The 14,260-nt window shown below is 41.0% G+C and overlaps 1 protein-coding gene across 2 annotated transcripts in view; it reads right to left on the reverse strand.

Annotated features, from left to right (window-relative positions):
- The window catches only part of MYO10 (myosin X), a 214,477-nt gene that overhangs the window by 61,442 nt on the left and 138,775 nt on the right, over positions 1 to 14,260 (reverse strand). For both annotated transcript variants that reach the window (XM_004422691.3, XM_087443157.1), the window contains 2 exons: positions 13,137 to 13,245; positions 10,765 to 10,845 (listed from right to left, as the gene is read on the reverse strand). In XM_004422691.3, coding sequence (XP_004422748.1) covers positions 10,765 to 10,845; positions 13,137 to 13,245 — 190 coding nt within the window. The remainder of the gene's footprint in view (positions 1 to 10,764; positions 10,846 to 13,136; positions 13,246 to 14,260) is intronic.

Consider the following 14,260-nt stretch of genomic DNA (forward strand, 5'->3'; position numbering starts at 1 on the left):
TGGCTTGAATGTGCACAAGTATTTATACAATGAATAATATAGCAGCTTTGTTTACAACAAATAAAGGAAATAATCCAATAATAGAAATTTGACTTAAAGCACACTGACAGAATTCTATACAGTCATGAAAAAAGCATAGGAATGTTTTAAGATACAGTTAAGTTAAAAAAAAGTAAGTTACAAAATTAAGGTAGACTATAATCCCAATTTAAGGAAAAGAAAAGTATACATAATACAGTGTAAGCAGGATTGTCTCTGGGTGGTAAAATTATAGGTAACTGTAAATTAAAGGGTTTTTTGAATTTTGCATATTTTCCAAATATTCTATAATCAGTAAGTACTGCCTTTATATTGGGGAGGGGTGAAGGCAAAACCCAGTAAGCATTGTGGTGGTGTTTTTATTACTGTTACTATTTTTTGTAGTAGTATTTTTGAGTATCAGGAAAAGAGCTGGCCTGAGGGAGAAAAAGGGGACACCCCCAGGGTCAAAGGTGATCACAATGAAACGCTGAGGAGAGGGAGGAGCCACAGAGGACCTTCTCCATGAATGTTCAAAAACCCAGGGAAATTGACACTCTGAGCCTGAACACCCTGCCGCAATCTACCCCCAGTTCTGACCTCTAGTCTCCAGTCTCAAACTCGGGCCCTTTGCTCCAGAGTCATGGAAGGGAGCCACAGCTTTGGTGAGTGAGTTTTAGAACAAAGTGGCATTAAGTTTAGAACAAATGGAGCATTAAGGGAGCTGCCTGTAAAAATTTGAATGCAGGGCCACTTATGCTAGAGGACCAAAAAAAAATCTGCAGCCTGTCTATGACGGACAGATGGTCTGGGTCAGGGATTGGCTCACACGTTGGAGGGGCACTGCTATTCTGACTGGGCGCTGCTCACTAAGTTCACTGGGCTCAGCCCAAGTAGAAATGCACAGCTGGTGGGCTGCAGTGGGGAGGCCCTGGCTGCCATTCACGGTAGGCACAGGGGAAAATGTTCACCCCATCTTGGCAAACGGCACCTCCCAGGTGGGAAACACACAGGCCAGACTGGGGTGATCTCTCTAATCAAATATCTTCCTGAATGTGTTCTTTAACATGCCATGGTACTCAGAAAGAGTGAATTATTTCCGTATTCTGTCATTCAAGCCCTCTTGCGAGTAACAATGAGATTCTGGAACTGGGGATCCACATACTTAAACTACACAGAAAAGCAGGTGAGACAACACAGAAGTTCAACACGATGCGAGAGGCAGAAATACGTGGTCCCTTTCCGTAGATGACTTCTGCTCAACCTTTCTCTTAGCACGGTAATTAATTTTATGTCAGATTAATTACTCTTAAGCTTTTAAAAACTGAAGGTAAAAACACGAAACACTCTAACATTTGGTTTTCACTGAGCACTAGAAATTTATCTTAATGAAAGCAGATTTAGCTAAGTAGCAGTCGGCCACATTATTATTCATTTCTTTTAAATTGAACTCAATTTAATATGAAAGACTACCTTCACATTTAAAACCTTTACTCCCTTAAAGGGCACTTTTAGCAACTGAAGAGAAATCAACAGGACACAATCATCTGTCCGGGGGAGGCAGAAATTAGCATTTCAGTCGCTCTTCATTATGTCTTTTCTTTGGGAACATCTACTTGGGGGGAATACGAGAATCGTAACAAAATGTGCCTCATCAGGTTTCTCCAGGCAGATTGCAAAATCCCGGCATGTGTGCTTGTGTGCAACAGCACATAATATTCAACAGATGACCATTCAACCCTGTAACTTCTCCCGTTTTTATAATACGATTTAAAAAGAGATGATTTTTTCGTGCAGATTTCTTTCAAGGCTCAAATAAAGTGCAAGGCAAGGAAAAGCTGTAAGACTGTAGTGTATAATTTTTAAAGAGAAATTCGTTGAAATAAATTCAAACAAAAGAAACCACCACTAAAAATTTCCTCCTGCCACCTAATATTAAAGACGATTTTTTTTCCTAGGAAAGGTGAATTCCATATCAAAAATATCTTGCATTATCAATGCCTTATCTGATAGGTGGGTTACATCCTTGATTTTTACAAAGCATTAGTAGTTCAAACTTGTCCAGGCAATCAAAATCAGCACTCACCCACTTGTTTAGAAACTAAACAACTCTGGCGCTCAGCAGGACAGTAAAACCTGCTCCTCTCAGTTTAAAAAATTCCTCTGCAAAATTTTACACTACCACGATCATCACAAGGTACATGAAACTTTTAAGCGGCGCAAATAAGAAAAAAACCCTACCTTGGGTTTCTTTTCCCCCCTTCAGTTTTTGTCCACTGTAAATGGCTGCATCTTTAGCAGTCCAGGCTACGAGCATCTGAGTCGACAGACACAAAAACCGGCTTTCTTCTGCTGGCTGGTGTTCCCAGTCTTTTATGTGGTATCTCGGGCTCTGCTTGCTTAATTCATCCCTGATTCTACTGAAAGGAAGTCCAGCCTGGGGAGGCTGGCGGGAGAGGAATTGCTGAAGACACTTTTGACTGCCGGAGCTAACTAACCACCTCATATGCACCAATAAATGTGCAAATACATTTGAAGGCGCAAAGACTCTCGATTTTAAAAGATAACCTATTATTGAAAAAAAAAAAAAAGCCTTGGGACAAAATCAAGCCATTTAGTTGTGACCTTGGAAAGACTATCCTGAGAACAACAGTCTTCACTTGAGCCTAGCTTCATTTATGGCTATTTATCCTGGTCTTTACATAGCGCTACTGAATAGTTGCCATGACAACTCGGTAAACAGGATTCAAGTGACCACTGAGGGGTTTACCGGGATTGTTTTGTTTAGGGAGAAGAATGGCTGCTTTAATGCTTCCTTTACTAAAATTTCCTGAAAAGGTAGAGCTGCCTTTTTACAGGTTGTTTGCACGTGATGTTCTCAAAAGTCAAAGATGCTGGCCATGGGTGCTACAGCTAGAGACAGGTGACATGAGTGGCAATCAGACAGGAAGAATTATGGAAGGTTACTGAATGCCCTGGGCATTTTCCAGTGAGTATGCAGGGGCAATGGAACCACCTCAAAAGGCTGTAAGACTGTAGAGAGGAGTCAAAGGGGCTGATAATCCAGATAGTTCTAGAAAGTTCTAACTCCCTGGTTCTCCGACACACTTTCGCTCTATTTTAGTCTCCTCTACATAAAACAATATCATTCACATTTTATCATGTGCAATAAAAAATTCATTCTCAATGCTTCACCTTTGGCCAGGCAATTGAAAACTAACCTATTCTTATAAAATATTACTTGAAAAAAATGTTCATTGCATTGTGAACAGATTATGAACATCTGGCATTTTGAAACATCATGATGGCATGCATTTGTCAAAACTCAAAGAACCTAAGACACAGTGAACCTTAATGTTAACTTTGGACTTGAATAATGATGTATCAATATTGGCTCATTATTATAACAAATGTACCACACTAATGAAAGATGTTAATAACGGGGGAAACTGTGTGTGTGTGTGTGTGTTGAGGGGAGTAATATGGGAACTCTCTGTATTATATCTTCAATCTTTCTGTAAATTTAAAAATGTTCTAAAAATAGTCTATGAAGTTAAAAAAGACTGAAATAAAAATGTTCATTCCATAACAATGTCAAGGACTAAAGGAAATTTAAAAAAAAAAAAAGAAGAAGCTAGTTAGGACGATCTGCCAAAGGTATGTGATTTACAACTAAACCCAAAAGGAAAAGGTCTGGTGATAGTCATAGATTTTCCTGTGATTCAGATTAAATTTGGGGTTAAACTTGGAAGGATGAGGTGAGCTTAAAAACGTCCAGCATATTCTCCATCCCGAACATAAAAGCCGAATATGAATTATTTCATACAGTCGAGTGTAGCCGCTTCACGTCTGCGTTATTTAATACTACAATCGTTCCCTTAAGCAGGCACTGTCATCATACACACTTTAGAGAGGAGGAAGCAATTCTAAGGCCACATGACTGCTTTGTGACAAGAGGCTGGACAGAAACCTAGGCACACACCTTTGATCTGTTTCTATCTCATCCCACTGCCCTACTGGCCCCTGCACCTGTGCGGCTCTGCAACAGCCACACTCACAGGATGTGCTGGGCCTGGGCCAAGGGCACCTCCTCACGCCCCGAGTCCCAGCGGAAGTGGAGCCCTTGATGCGGAGCACGAATGAATGACCTAGTTACCCAGATTCTGCAGGTAACCCCTCGACAGCGCAGCACAGAGGGGGAGCAGCTGGGGGTGGGGGCGGTGGCAGGTGGCCTGGTTAAAGCAGCAGTGGGAAAATAGTCCCAGGGGAAGGAACAGAAAAAATAAACACGAATGAGACAAGCATAGTCAGTAGGAAGCAAAGCTCTACCAAACCAGTTGCCCACAAGAGGCTTAAGATTAAGATGTAGCATAATGTGCTGATGTTTGAATGAAAATTCTGAGGTAAAATTTTGCTCAGGAGACTGTTTACTAGAGCAGGGAAATGTGTGCTTACTGAGCTTAATATATTTATTAAGAGCTTAAATATATTTGACATACTCATAAGAGTGAACATCTATCTGACATTTCATTTACTCTCAAATGACCAGAGAAAGAACAGCAAAGGGAGACGAAGAAATGCAGATTTCTCATTCAGTACAAGAAAGACCTTTTCCGTAAATAGTAAGGGCTTAAAAAAAAAAACAAAGAAAACACAACAGGCTGCCTTTAGGTATAAGGAAAGAGTAAATTCTCTGTCCTCGAGGGTTATTTACAAAGAGGAAGGATGATCCTTTTATGTCACATTTAAAGGGGATAAATAGACCATATTTCATAAATTCTTCATGCAAACATGTCCCCCTTTCGACACGCCTGAAATTGGGATGTGTCCATGACTCGCTGACATCCAAACAGCCACGGTGACGGAATTCAACACCAGGGCATGAAGAATTTCATTCAAGAAAATCATAGCTTTTCATTGTCTTTGGAAATCATGACACTATTGGAACCACTCGCACTGAGTCCAGCTGTCCTTTAAACGTAATCAAAATATTACACTACAGATTCATCAGTGAAAACGGAAACTTATTTTATCCGCAGAAAAGCCTGGAAACAGAGTGGTGAGGTGTAACTGTGGTATTAGTGAAGCAAATATTTGTAGTGGACGTATGACCTCCATTTCACACTTTTTGCAAAGCAACAACCAAGGGCGGGCGATAAGACAGCCCTGTGCTCTAGTTTAATAGGCAGACCTTTTGCTTCCGTGGTGATATATAAATAATCGTGCGTTTTACAATTATGGGAGTCTTAGATTCAATAAAATACGGTTATAGATAATGTTTGAACTGAATGATGTATAATTCCAGAAAGTTCCATCAAAATGCTAAAACCCAATGTTCAACCTTTCAGATTAAACCCTTGTTATGTGGCAGATTCACACATCCAGACCTTCCTGCTCAATCATGGTAGGTGACAAAGGCCCTGGGGGAACGCCCCATTTAGAGATCTGAGTATTTGAGTATGAAGAACCAGGCCCAACTTGAAGGAGTGTTTGTGAATGAGCCCCTGGCCTGTGCTTGCCTTTTCCAAAAGGGCTCTGAACCCTAGGAGGGCCACGTGTGAGAAGGGTCCAGCTGTGAGAGGTAGACAGGAAGAAGTAACACATTAACATAGCAAGACGGAATCATATTAAGGATGTCTCCCTAATACTGACTTGTGGGTACATCCCTAGGGTGACTCCATCTACATAAATCAAAGATGATCCAGAAGTGAAAAATAAAAAAAAATTAACTAGAATGGAATCTGTGGCGATAAGGATTAAAGATAGCACGTAAATCTTTATCTTTGGCAAAGTTAAGCACTCATACCATGAGCATCTCTACAATGTCCTTTTATGAGCAATTTGATTGAACATCTACCGAGCACATACGACAGCCTGGACACTGAGCCATGCACAGGGTGCAAAGATGGATGAGGCAGGTCCTGCAAAGTCGTACTTGGTCAAGGTCTTCTGTATTTATGGAATACTTGATTCAGAAAATAGGATTAAGGTAGAGAGATCAAAGCCTAAAAAGAAATGTGAAAAGTTGCTGGAATAAAATTCAGTAACGCTAACGAGAAATAAGATGAATAAAATGAGAGAGAAAAAGATACAGGAAGGATAAAATAGGAAAAAACAATTCTAGGTAGGAAATGTGTCACATTATCATCAGGAGTTTTAAAAGAAATGTTTGGTCTTTAAAAAAAACAACAGTGGCATCATGGAAGAGAGAGAGACAGGTCATCAGGATTCATTTTAGTGCAAAGCACTGGCATCCTCTGAAGTCTCTCAAAGAGGACTTCTCTGTGAGATGGTTTGCATGTCCTCATGTCTCAAGGCATGGAGACAGTGCTTCGAGACAAGGCCACTACAATCAGGCCAGTCCTATGTCTCCAGCTTCGTTCTCCTGCTTGATATTCCATTTTCTAGCAAATATGACTGCAGTCCACCTCACAGACCCCACAGTTTTCCTTCCTCTGGGGCCTGGTCTCCAGCCTCCCCTCAGCATGGACCTCCCTCTCCTCACTCTTCCCTGGGATAAACTGCTTCTCCTAGAAGACTTCCTCCACCAGCTCCCAGCCCGGGGCCATTCAGGCAACCCAAGTCCTGCCTTTTTGGAGAAGATTCGACAGACTCTTTAAGGATATTGTTATGTCGGGTTAAAGCTTAAAGACGATGCTGCAGGAATCAAGGACGTTTCCCCCCTAGAACTCCAGTGCTCTTCACATCCAACCCACAGGAGGAACAGTGAGCAGAGCCAGCCGGGCATGCTCCAGTGACAGCCCTGACTGCTCCTCAGGACGTGGGCCCCACCTCACATTCGGGGCTGGGAACTGCACACAACCTGTTCTCACACCCTGGCAAGTTCTCCTGATATTTATCTGTCCGTTCCCTTCTTTAATTTTGCCCTGCACCTCCCTCAGGGTTTTTCTGAGGAATGTTAATGACAGACTTTTCTGACTAGAACTTATTGGCTAAAATACCAGGCGAGGAGAGCAGGTGAGATCACAGGCCGTGGGGCACCCTTGGGGAGAAATTCTGAGGAGGCAAAGCAGGTTCCCGTTGATACAGAGATCTCCTAGGGTTGGTGTGGACACTTTGGGCCAGAAACTCTACTGCCTAAGCAAATCACAACAGAAAAAAGCTAACAGGCCACATCGCCAACTAAAAATCGTCTGATGGAGAAATCTGCCCTTCGTCAACTCCGAAAATTCTCAACTTAGTGGAGGATCACATCCTTCAGTGCCATCTAAGGCCAAAGGCAGGCTGCAGACTAGCCCCTATGAAGAGGTACGCTTTTTTTATTCCCTTCATAACTTAGCACCAGGAGGATTTCTCAATGAGACTAGTCAAGTGCCTTTTGTACAACACCTAAATTAGCTACGAGTTGTTTATAAAAAAGAGAACAGTCCACATGTTATTACAGTTGAATTGACACAACTGTTCCAGCATTTCAGTTATATTCTCCTTGCTCGCACCTGCTTTTCAAAGCAAAACACAAAAATCCCAAAAGACAGAAACCCCACAGTATTCCCACAAAGGATTTCTAGATTCTTTAGGCCCAGGTGCCTGTTCTGAGGTTCAGACATTGCCAAGGAGGAGAGGCAGCCTAGGCTACCAGCCTGGGGCCCACAGGGCTGTGTGCTCACACTCACTGGGTCACCATGAGAGTCATGGATGTGCTTCTAAAAGCACAAAAGCAGATACTTGGCTTTTTCTAAGGCCATCGTTCTCAAGGCCATAGACTTTACAGCTGCCGTTCTTATCCCTTTCTGGTCAAGGAGCCAGTCCAAAACAATCTCTAGAATCTGCCAAAACCCCGGATCCACATTCCTGAATGACGCTCAAAATGCCTACATACACACACACACACATATATATATATATATTTTTTTTTTTCACTGAGGAAGATTCGCCCTGAGCTAACATCTGTGCCAGTCCTCCTCTATTTTGTATGTGGGAATGGCCACTGACGAGTGGTGTAGGTCCGTGCCCAGGAACCGAACCCAGGCTGCCAAAGCGGAGCACGCCGAACTTAACCACTAGTCCATGGGGCCAGCCCCCTGTTTTTTTTTTGAAGAAAGATTCACTCTTTATTTTCAAAAACTTATTTTCACCACTTCCTGAAATCTGATTGTTTCCCCGCATCCAGCACTCACCTCCTCGAGCTGAGCCCTAGAAGCTGGGTAGAGGGAGGAGCATTATGAGGTGCGGCCCACCACTCCTGAGGGCTCCACTATCCCTGGGGACTGCACTACCCCACCTCCATCCTGTTTCTTTTCATACCCCAACCTCTGTTCCTATCCCATGATTCCCCCACGCCCTTGTCCCAGACAAACCAGTCCTCCTCGCCTCTCCCTCCCTCTGGGGCCCCAGGCTCCACGTGTATTTGAACACAACCTCCCAAGCACCCTGATAACAATGACTTGAGAAGAGTACGAGGTGAGGGGAGACAGCCTCATCTCTCTCTGCAGGAAATACACATTCCCCATCGCTGGGGCGAGGGAAGGCAAGATTTTCCCTGTGAAATTTCTAGAAGCATCTATCTTTGGACCAAAGAAAATTCATAAGAAACTCCAAATGAGGGTTGTTTACGTACGTTTCATCTAACACAATCACCAGTAACACTCTAATATTTTCAATGGAACCAAATGGATGCTAAGCGAGTCATAGTTTAATATTTCCATGTTCTAAATAGCATCTTCACACTTAAAATCACACTTACATCTTAGGCCTCAGACAAGTCATTTCATGGGTCTGTGCCTTTGCTTTCTGGGTGCCTCTAAAATGGTACCAAGATGTTTTTCAAAGTCTTCTACAGCCCATCTCTTGGTGTGTATTCAGTGTCTACCGCAGATCAGAAGATGAAAAGGGCTGGGAGCCAGTACCAATGGAACCATGAGGTTGGCTTGGTTCATTTTTTAAAATGCAAAAACCAAAGCAATTAGGCACAATCAAATTCCAGCAAGGAAAAATAAACATCCAAAAGAGGTAATTTCTTCAATATTCTGGCTGCTGAAGTGTTTTCAAGCAGGCCTAATTTCAAAAGCTATTACAATTTAAAGGAAAAACTAACTCCATGCCAACCAAGAAAGAAAACCAAAACACGGGGGGGGACTGAGTTTTTCAAATTAAAATTTCTATCCTTATAATAGCAATGGCATGGTAGGTCCCCCTGTTCACTGAGTCTAAGATCCCAATGGCTGTAAAACCGCATGATTAGGTTACACACCGCTAAGAAAGGAAAAGAGCTCCAATTAAACTATGGCTCCCTGTAAGCTGTAAGATGCATCCCAACACCCAAGACTTTATATTCGGAAAAAACATGTGTGTTTGAAGGATGAAATATGGTATTATCATCTCTGTTATAAGAAGAGGAAAGAAACACTGACAGAAGTTAAAGAGCTCCTGTGAGTGTAGACGGAAAACGCAAAGCCCATTTATATTGTCTTGTAGATACTGCCCATGGGGTTACAGAGCACCGCAAGTGGAATGTAAACCAGCTGACATAGTACATGGTTCTGTTTTAACTATTAATTCCCATATTATGACAAAAAAGCAACATATTATGTTGTCATTTTTTATGATAACCTAAAACATTTTAATATAAATTTGAAAAACGGAAAGATGAGTTACTTTTTAAACTACTTGAACAGATATACATTAAATTAAGTCATCACAGATCTTCTATATAAGACCAGTCTCGGCCACTTCATGTCATACAAATGCCACATTCTCACCATCACACCTTACAGTAAGGTAACAAACTGAACACGTTATTCTTTACTAAAGAGAATACCCAGTTTTTCCTTCCTAAAAGACAGAGAATTCAATATCGTGGTTCTTATAAATAAGAATCTTTAAACTATAAATAAGGAATCACTGTAGTATTAAGTTAAAGCAATTGATAAACAATATAAAAAGTAAGATTTAGCATCAGCAAAGTTATATAAACACAGATCTCATGGGAAACAGATGAGGTCAGATTTCTTATCTTAATCCTTATGAGGATGACACCTAGTTCTTCAACATAAGGGGCCCCTGACATGACTGTCTTGTGGAGGTTTTCCTCTCTTCAGAGGGGTTACTGAGAGCTGATGTTTGCCAAACCAAGATAATTTCAACTTTTTAACAACACTTTAAGGCAAGTTGCCCATTTAGCCCTGGACTCAGCAACTGTATACATCTGATACTAAATTTCCTTTGTTTAGATAGCTTCTCCTTTTAAAACTCACATTGTTTCTGATCAGCCATGGAATTAAAAAGCTAAAATCACAGAGCCTAGCCATGAAAACTTATGATGACAACATTTCAGGAGTCTTCTAATTAGTTACAACCAACTCAAGTCCTTAAAATTCATTATTACTACTTAGAATTCAGATTCTCTGTCATGTTTAACAATAAAGTAAAAGAAACTAAAATGAAAAAAATCAACCACAACAAAAACCACACCAACTATTTCTTCTAAAAAGGTATATCCCACCCTGGAGCTTGCCCAAGAATTTCAAACCAAATGTTAAGAAAAAAATGTGAAGGCTTTGCACTGCTTCCTTTTAAAGCAGAGTTCTCTAAAGCTTAATGGCATCGTTCAAAAGCAGATGAGATAAAGGGAATTTTCCATTTAATGTTATGCTATAATAACGTCATATACATTTCCAACCATCTAGAATGAAAGGACTTTGGAGAAATCAAATCTGTGAGTAACCAGCCCAGGAGGCAGCGTCCTTAGAAGACACAGTCTCCGTCTAGAACTGTCGCCCATCTTACCTTCTGCATGTTTGGCTTGACACAGCGAACAAAGAAAGGATTAGAGGAGCTTAGTGTCGCCATTAAGGAATGCAGTGAGTCCTATTAGAAAGGAAAAAGTATATGTTGATTTAGTCTCTTATTATGTCATTCCTTAAACTTCTCAGCACCCTAGGCACTTACCAGAAACAAGAATAAAGAAAAAAACAATAAAAATTCTATTGTTATTCCTAAAATTTATGTTTTTAAATATAATCCTAATACGAAATAAAGCGAAGATATTACAATTCATTGTCACTGAAATTATTTCACAATATACAAAACTCATTTGTCACTTCCTTGAAATAGTACCATTTAAAGAAAACCATTCTGTTAACAAACAAACAAAAGGCTAGGATATTTCAACGTTTAGTACAGAAAACCTGAGAAGCATCCACTCTCCCATTAGAGATATTCCTCCTATCTCATTATTTCCATCAAAACAATAGCCTATACCAGCACTTCACTGGTTTGTGAGCCACAATCTCTCACCCTTACCTTCAAATCACTAGGCAAATCAATCCTCTGTAAAACTGCTTTTTTTTTTTCCCCAAGTTTTTTTATTGTGAAGCATTTTTAACATATACTAAAACAGACAGAGCATGTAATGAGTATGCATCATCAGCTTCAGCTCATGGTTAATCTCATTTCACCTGATCCCTGTCTCTGTACAGACTACACCCACCCTTTGCAGAGAAGCAAATCCCAGACACCGTATTATTTCATCCTTCGATATTTCAGTATGTATTGTTAAAGGCTAAACACTTTAAAACATATACGCATAACCACCATGTCATCATCCTAAAAAGATTCAACATGAATTCCTTAATATCAATATTAAAACATCCAACTACCTCAGGTTCATATTAAAATACTCAACTGTCCCAAATTTCATAATTTTTAAATGGTTTATTCTTTGAAATCACAATGCAAATAAGGTTATGTATTGTAGTTGGTTGATACGTGTTTTAATCCACTGGTTTTCCCTCCATCTCTTTTTCCTTCTTACAATTTTGTTGTTGCAGAAACTGGGTTGTCTACACCACTACACTGATTAGTTACTTTTCCGCTTAGAAAGCTTCAGGGTTTTTCACAGATGACAAATGTCCTGGCATTCACGGCCCTTCATATTCTGGTACCAAATTAGCTTCATACAAGGCGTCCGGTCAGCTGGCCCCCATCTAGTGACAGTCCTCACATTCCTGCCTCAGGACTCCTTCTCTTGCCCTTGTCTCTACCTGGAAGGCCTGCCCACTGTTTTCCATTTCCTTGATTCCTAGTCCAATTTAAGTTCCAAATATCCCCACAGCCTTTCAAGACGACTCCAGGCAATACTGCTGTAGAAAAAGAAAATAACTCCACCGGAAGACTAAGAGCTGAGGTTTTACAGTCAGACACACCCAGGTTTAATTCAGTCCTCGGAGGGGCTGAGCAGGTCTCCATTTCTCTAAACCTCAGTTTCCTCATCTATAAAATGCGGACAATAGTATGTGCTTATAAGATTATGGGAGAAGTGAACAAGATAATGTTTATAAAGTGACCAGCCCAATGACTGGCACGTAATAAGTATATAATAAATGGTAGCTATTATTATTATGTCCCATCTGGGTCAAATCTGCCCTTGATGTCCCATTACCCAGGACTGTCACACTCATCACCAAATACAACGTACAATAGACCTCACAGAGAACCCTGCCTGATGCATCCAACTGTGAGTAAAGGAAAGATAACTTCGTGGAGGGCAGATTTAATAAATGTCTGTTGACTGCCGTGCCTCCATTTCCCCTCATATTGGGATTTGTCCCTTGGGGGTGAAAACGAACAAGGTAGGGACGTGGTCTTCATATGTTCTACCTCTAAACTACATAAAATGCTTATGTATTTCAAATGCAAATAAGAACGTTCCTTCTTTTCCCTGAATTCTAGACATCCGGACAAGGTAACTGACATTGATCTTATTTAAATATGCACTGGGTTATTATTTCTAGTTATAATACTTAAACATACCTGGGAAAAACACAAAAATTCAGACATTAAAAAAAATCCTCTATTTTCACATGATCACCTAAATACAAATCAGTGATCCTAAATGACCAAACAGTCCTTTTTAAGAAGAATTGCTATTTCATAAGCTTAGAATAAGGAACTATTTTTAACAACAGCAAAAAAGATCTAAATACTTTTATCTGACTCAGAAAAGAACGGATATTTTATTTCTATAGCAGTCTGGTCTAAAACAATAATATAAAAGAAAAAAATAAATATTCTCATAGACCTGTGTATATCTAATCCCTATTTTCAGTTCCTAAATCACACTAATGATTGATTCATTGAAGCCAGCGGCATAGACTAACCTTGAACTGTGAGCTAACCGTGGGCCGCCGATGTTTGCTTCCACATTTCAAGGTATCCTGGTTATTGCGGCTGGAAACGTGCTCAAATAGATCATAGATGAAGTCAAATCTGTGTGAGCAAAGAAAGAGCAGAGGACCATGAGGGGCACACACCCAATTATCAGGTGCTGGATCACTATAATTATAACGCATTTTCCCACTGGAAGTAACACACCAAGGCCTGGAAGAGCTAAGACAGCTTCCAAAGATCTCAAACCAACCATTGCCAAAGAGCTTTAGGCATTGAAAAAAAACGTGGCAGCATTTGGAGCACTAGAGTCTTGCAAAAGAGAAGTGGATTGTGATGAAAGTGACCCAAGGTGACATGCCACTTAGGAAGCGCTGTGCTTTCCAGAGCACCACCTGAGCGTCTTGATTTCCTCCCACGTGGAAGGGAGATACTTGTTTTGGGCCCCTCACAGTGTTGCGAAGATCCAACCAGTTCACAGATGGAAAGGTGCTAACTCTGGAGTGAGGCAGACTAAGGTTCAAATCCCGCCTCCACCACTTCCTAGCTGCGTGACTGTGCTAGAGGCTTGACTCTTTATAGGCCTCGGTTTTTTCATCTGGAAAATGGGAGTAAATTTTAGAATTTATCCCATAACACTGGGATGAGAATGAAATGAATAATTATGCACAAAAGGGGCATGGTGCCTGGCACATCCCAAGTGCTGATGTTAGTTGTTGTTATTATTAAAAAGTTCTATAAAATCTATTGCCACTACAAGTAAAGTAAAAGGCTTCCCAATAACTTCTTTGTATCTTTCTTGCATGGATGATATTATGGGCTGTAAGCAGGGGGTTTGGTGGCTTCACTGAGATCGGGAAAGGCAGGAAGAAGGAATATGTGGGCATCCTCACCCCCAAGGCAGCAATGTCAGGGCTTCCCCAGTCACTTCTCACTTTGCCCCGATCCTTTTTCGTTGTTGTTCTAGGGTGCTAGTTAATGCTCATTCTTTGAAGTTCTCTAACTGTGCTTTGAGCGCCTTGGAGAAAAAGCCTGGGTTCCATTAAAATGTCACAGAGGGGCCGGCCAGGTGGCGTAGCGGTTAAGTTCGCGCGCTCTGCTTCAGCGGCCCAGGGTT

Source organism: Ceratotherium simum, chromosome 18 (assembly GCF_057802395.1).
Source record: "Ceratotherium simum simum isolate JZ-2026a chromosome 18, ASM5780239v1, whole genome shotgun sequence".
NCBI lineage: Eukaryota > Metazoa > Chordata > Mammalia > Perissodactyla > Rhinocerotidae > Ceratotherium > Ceratotherium simum.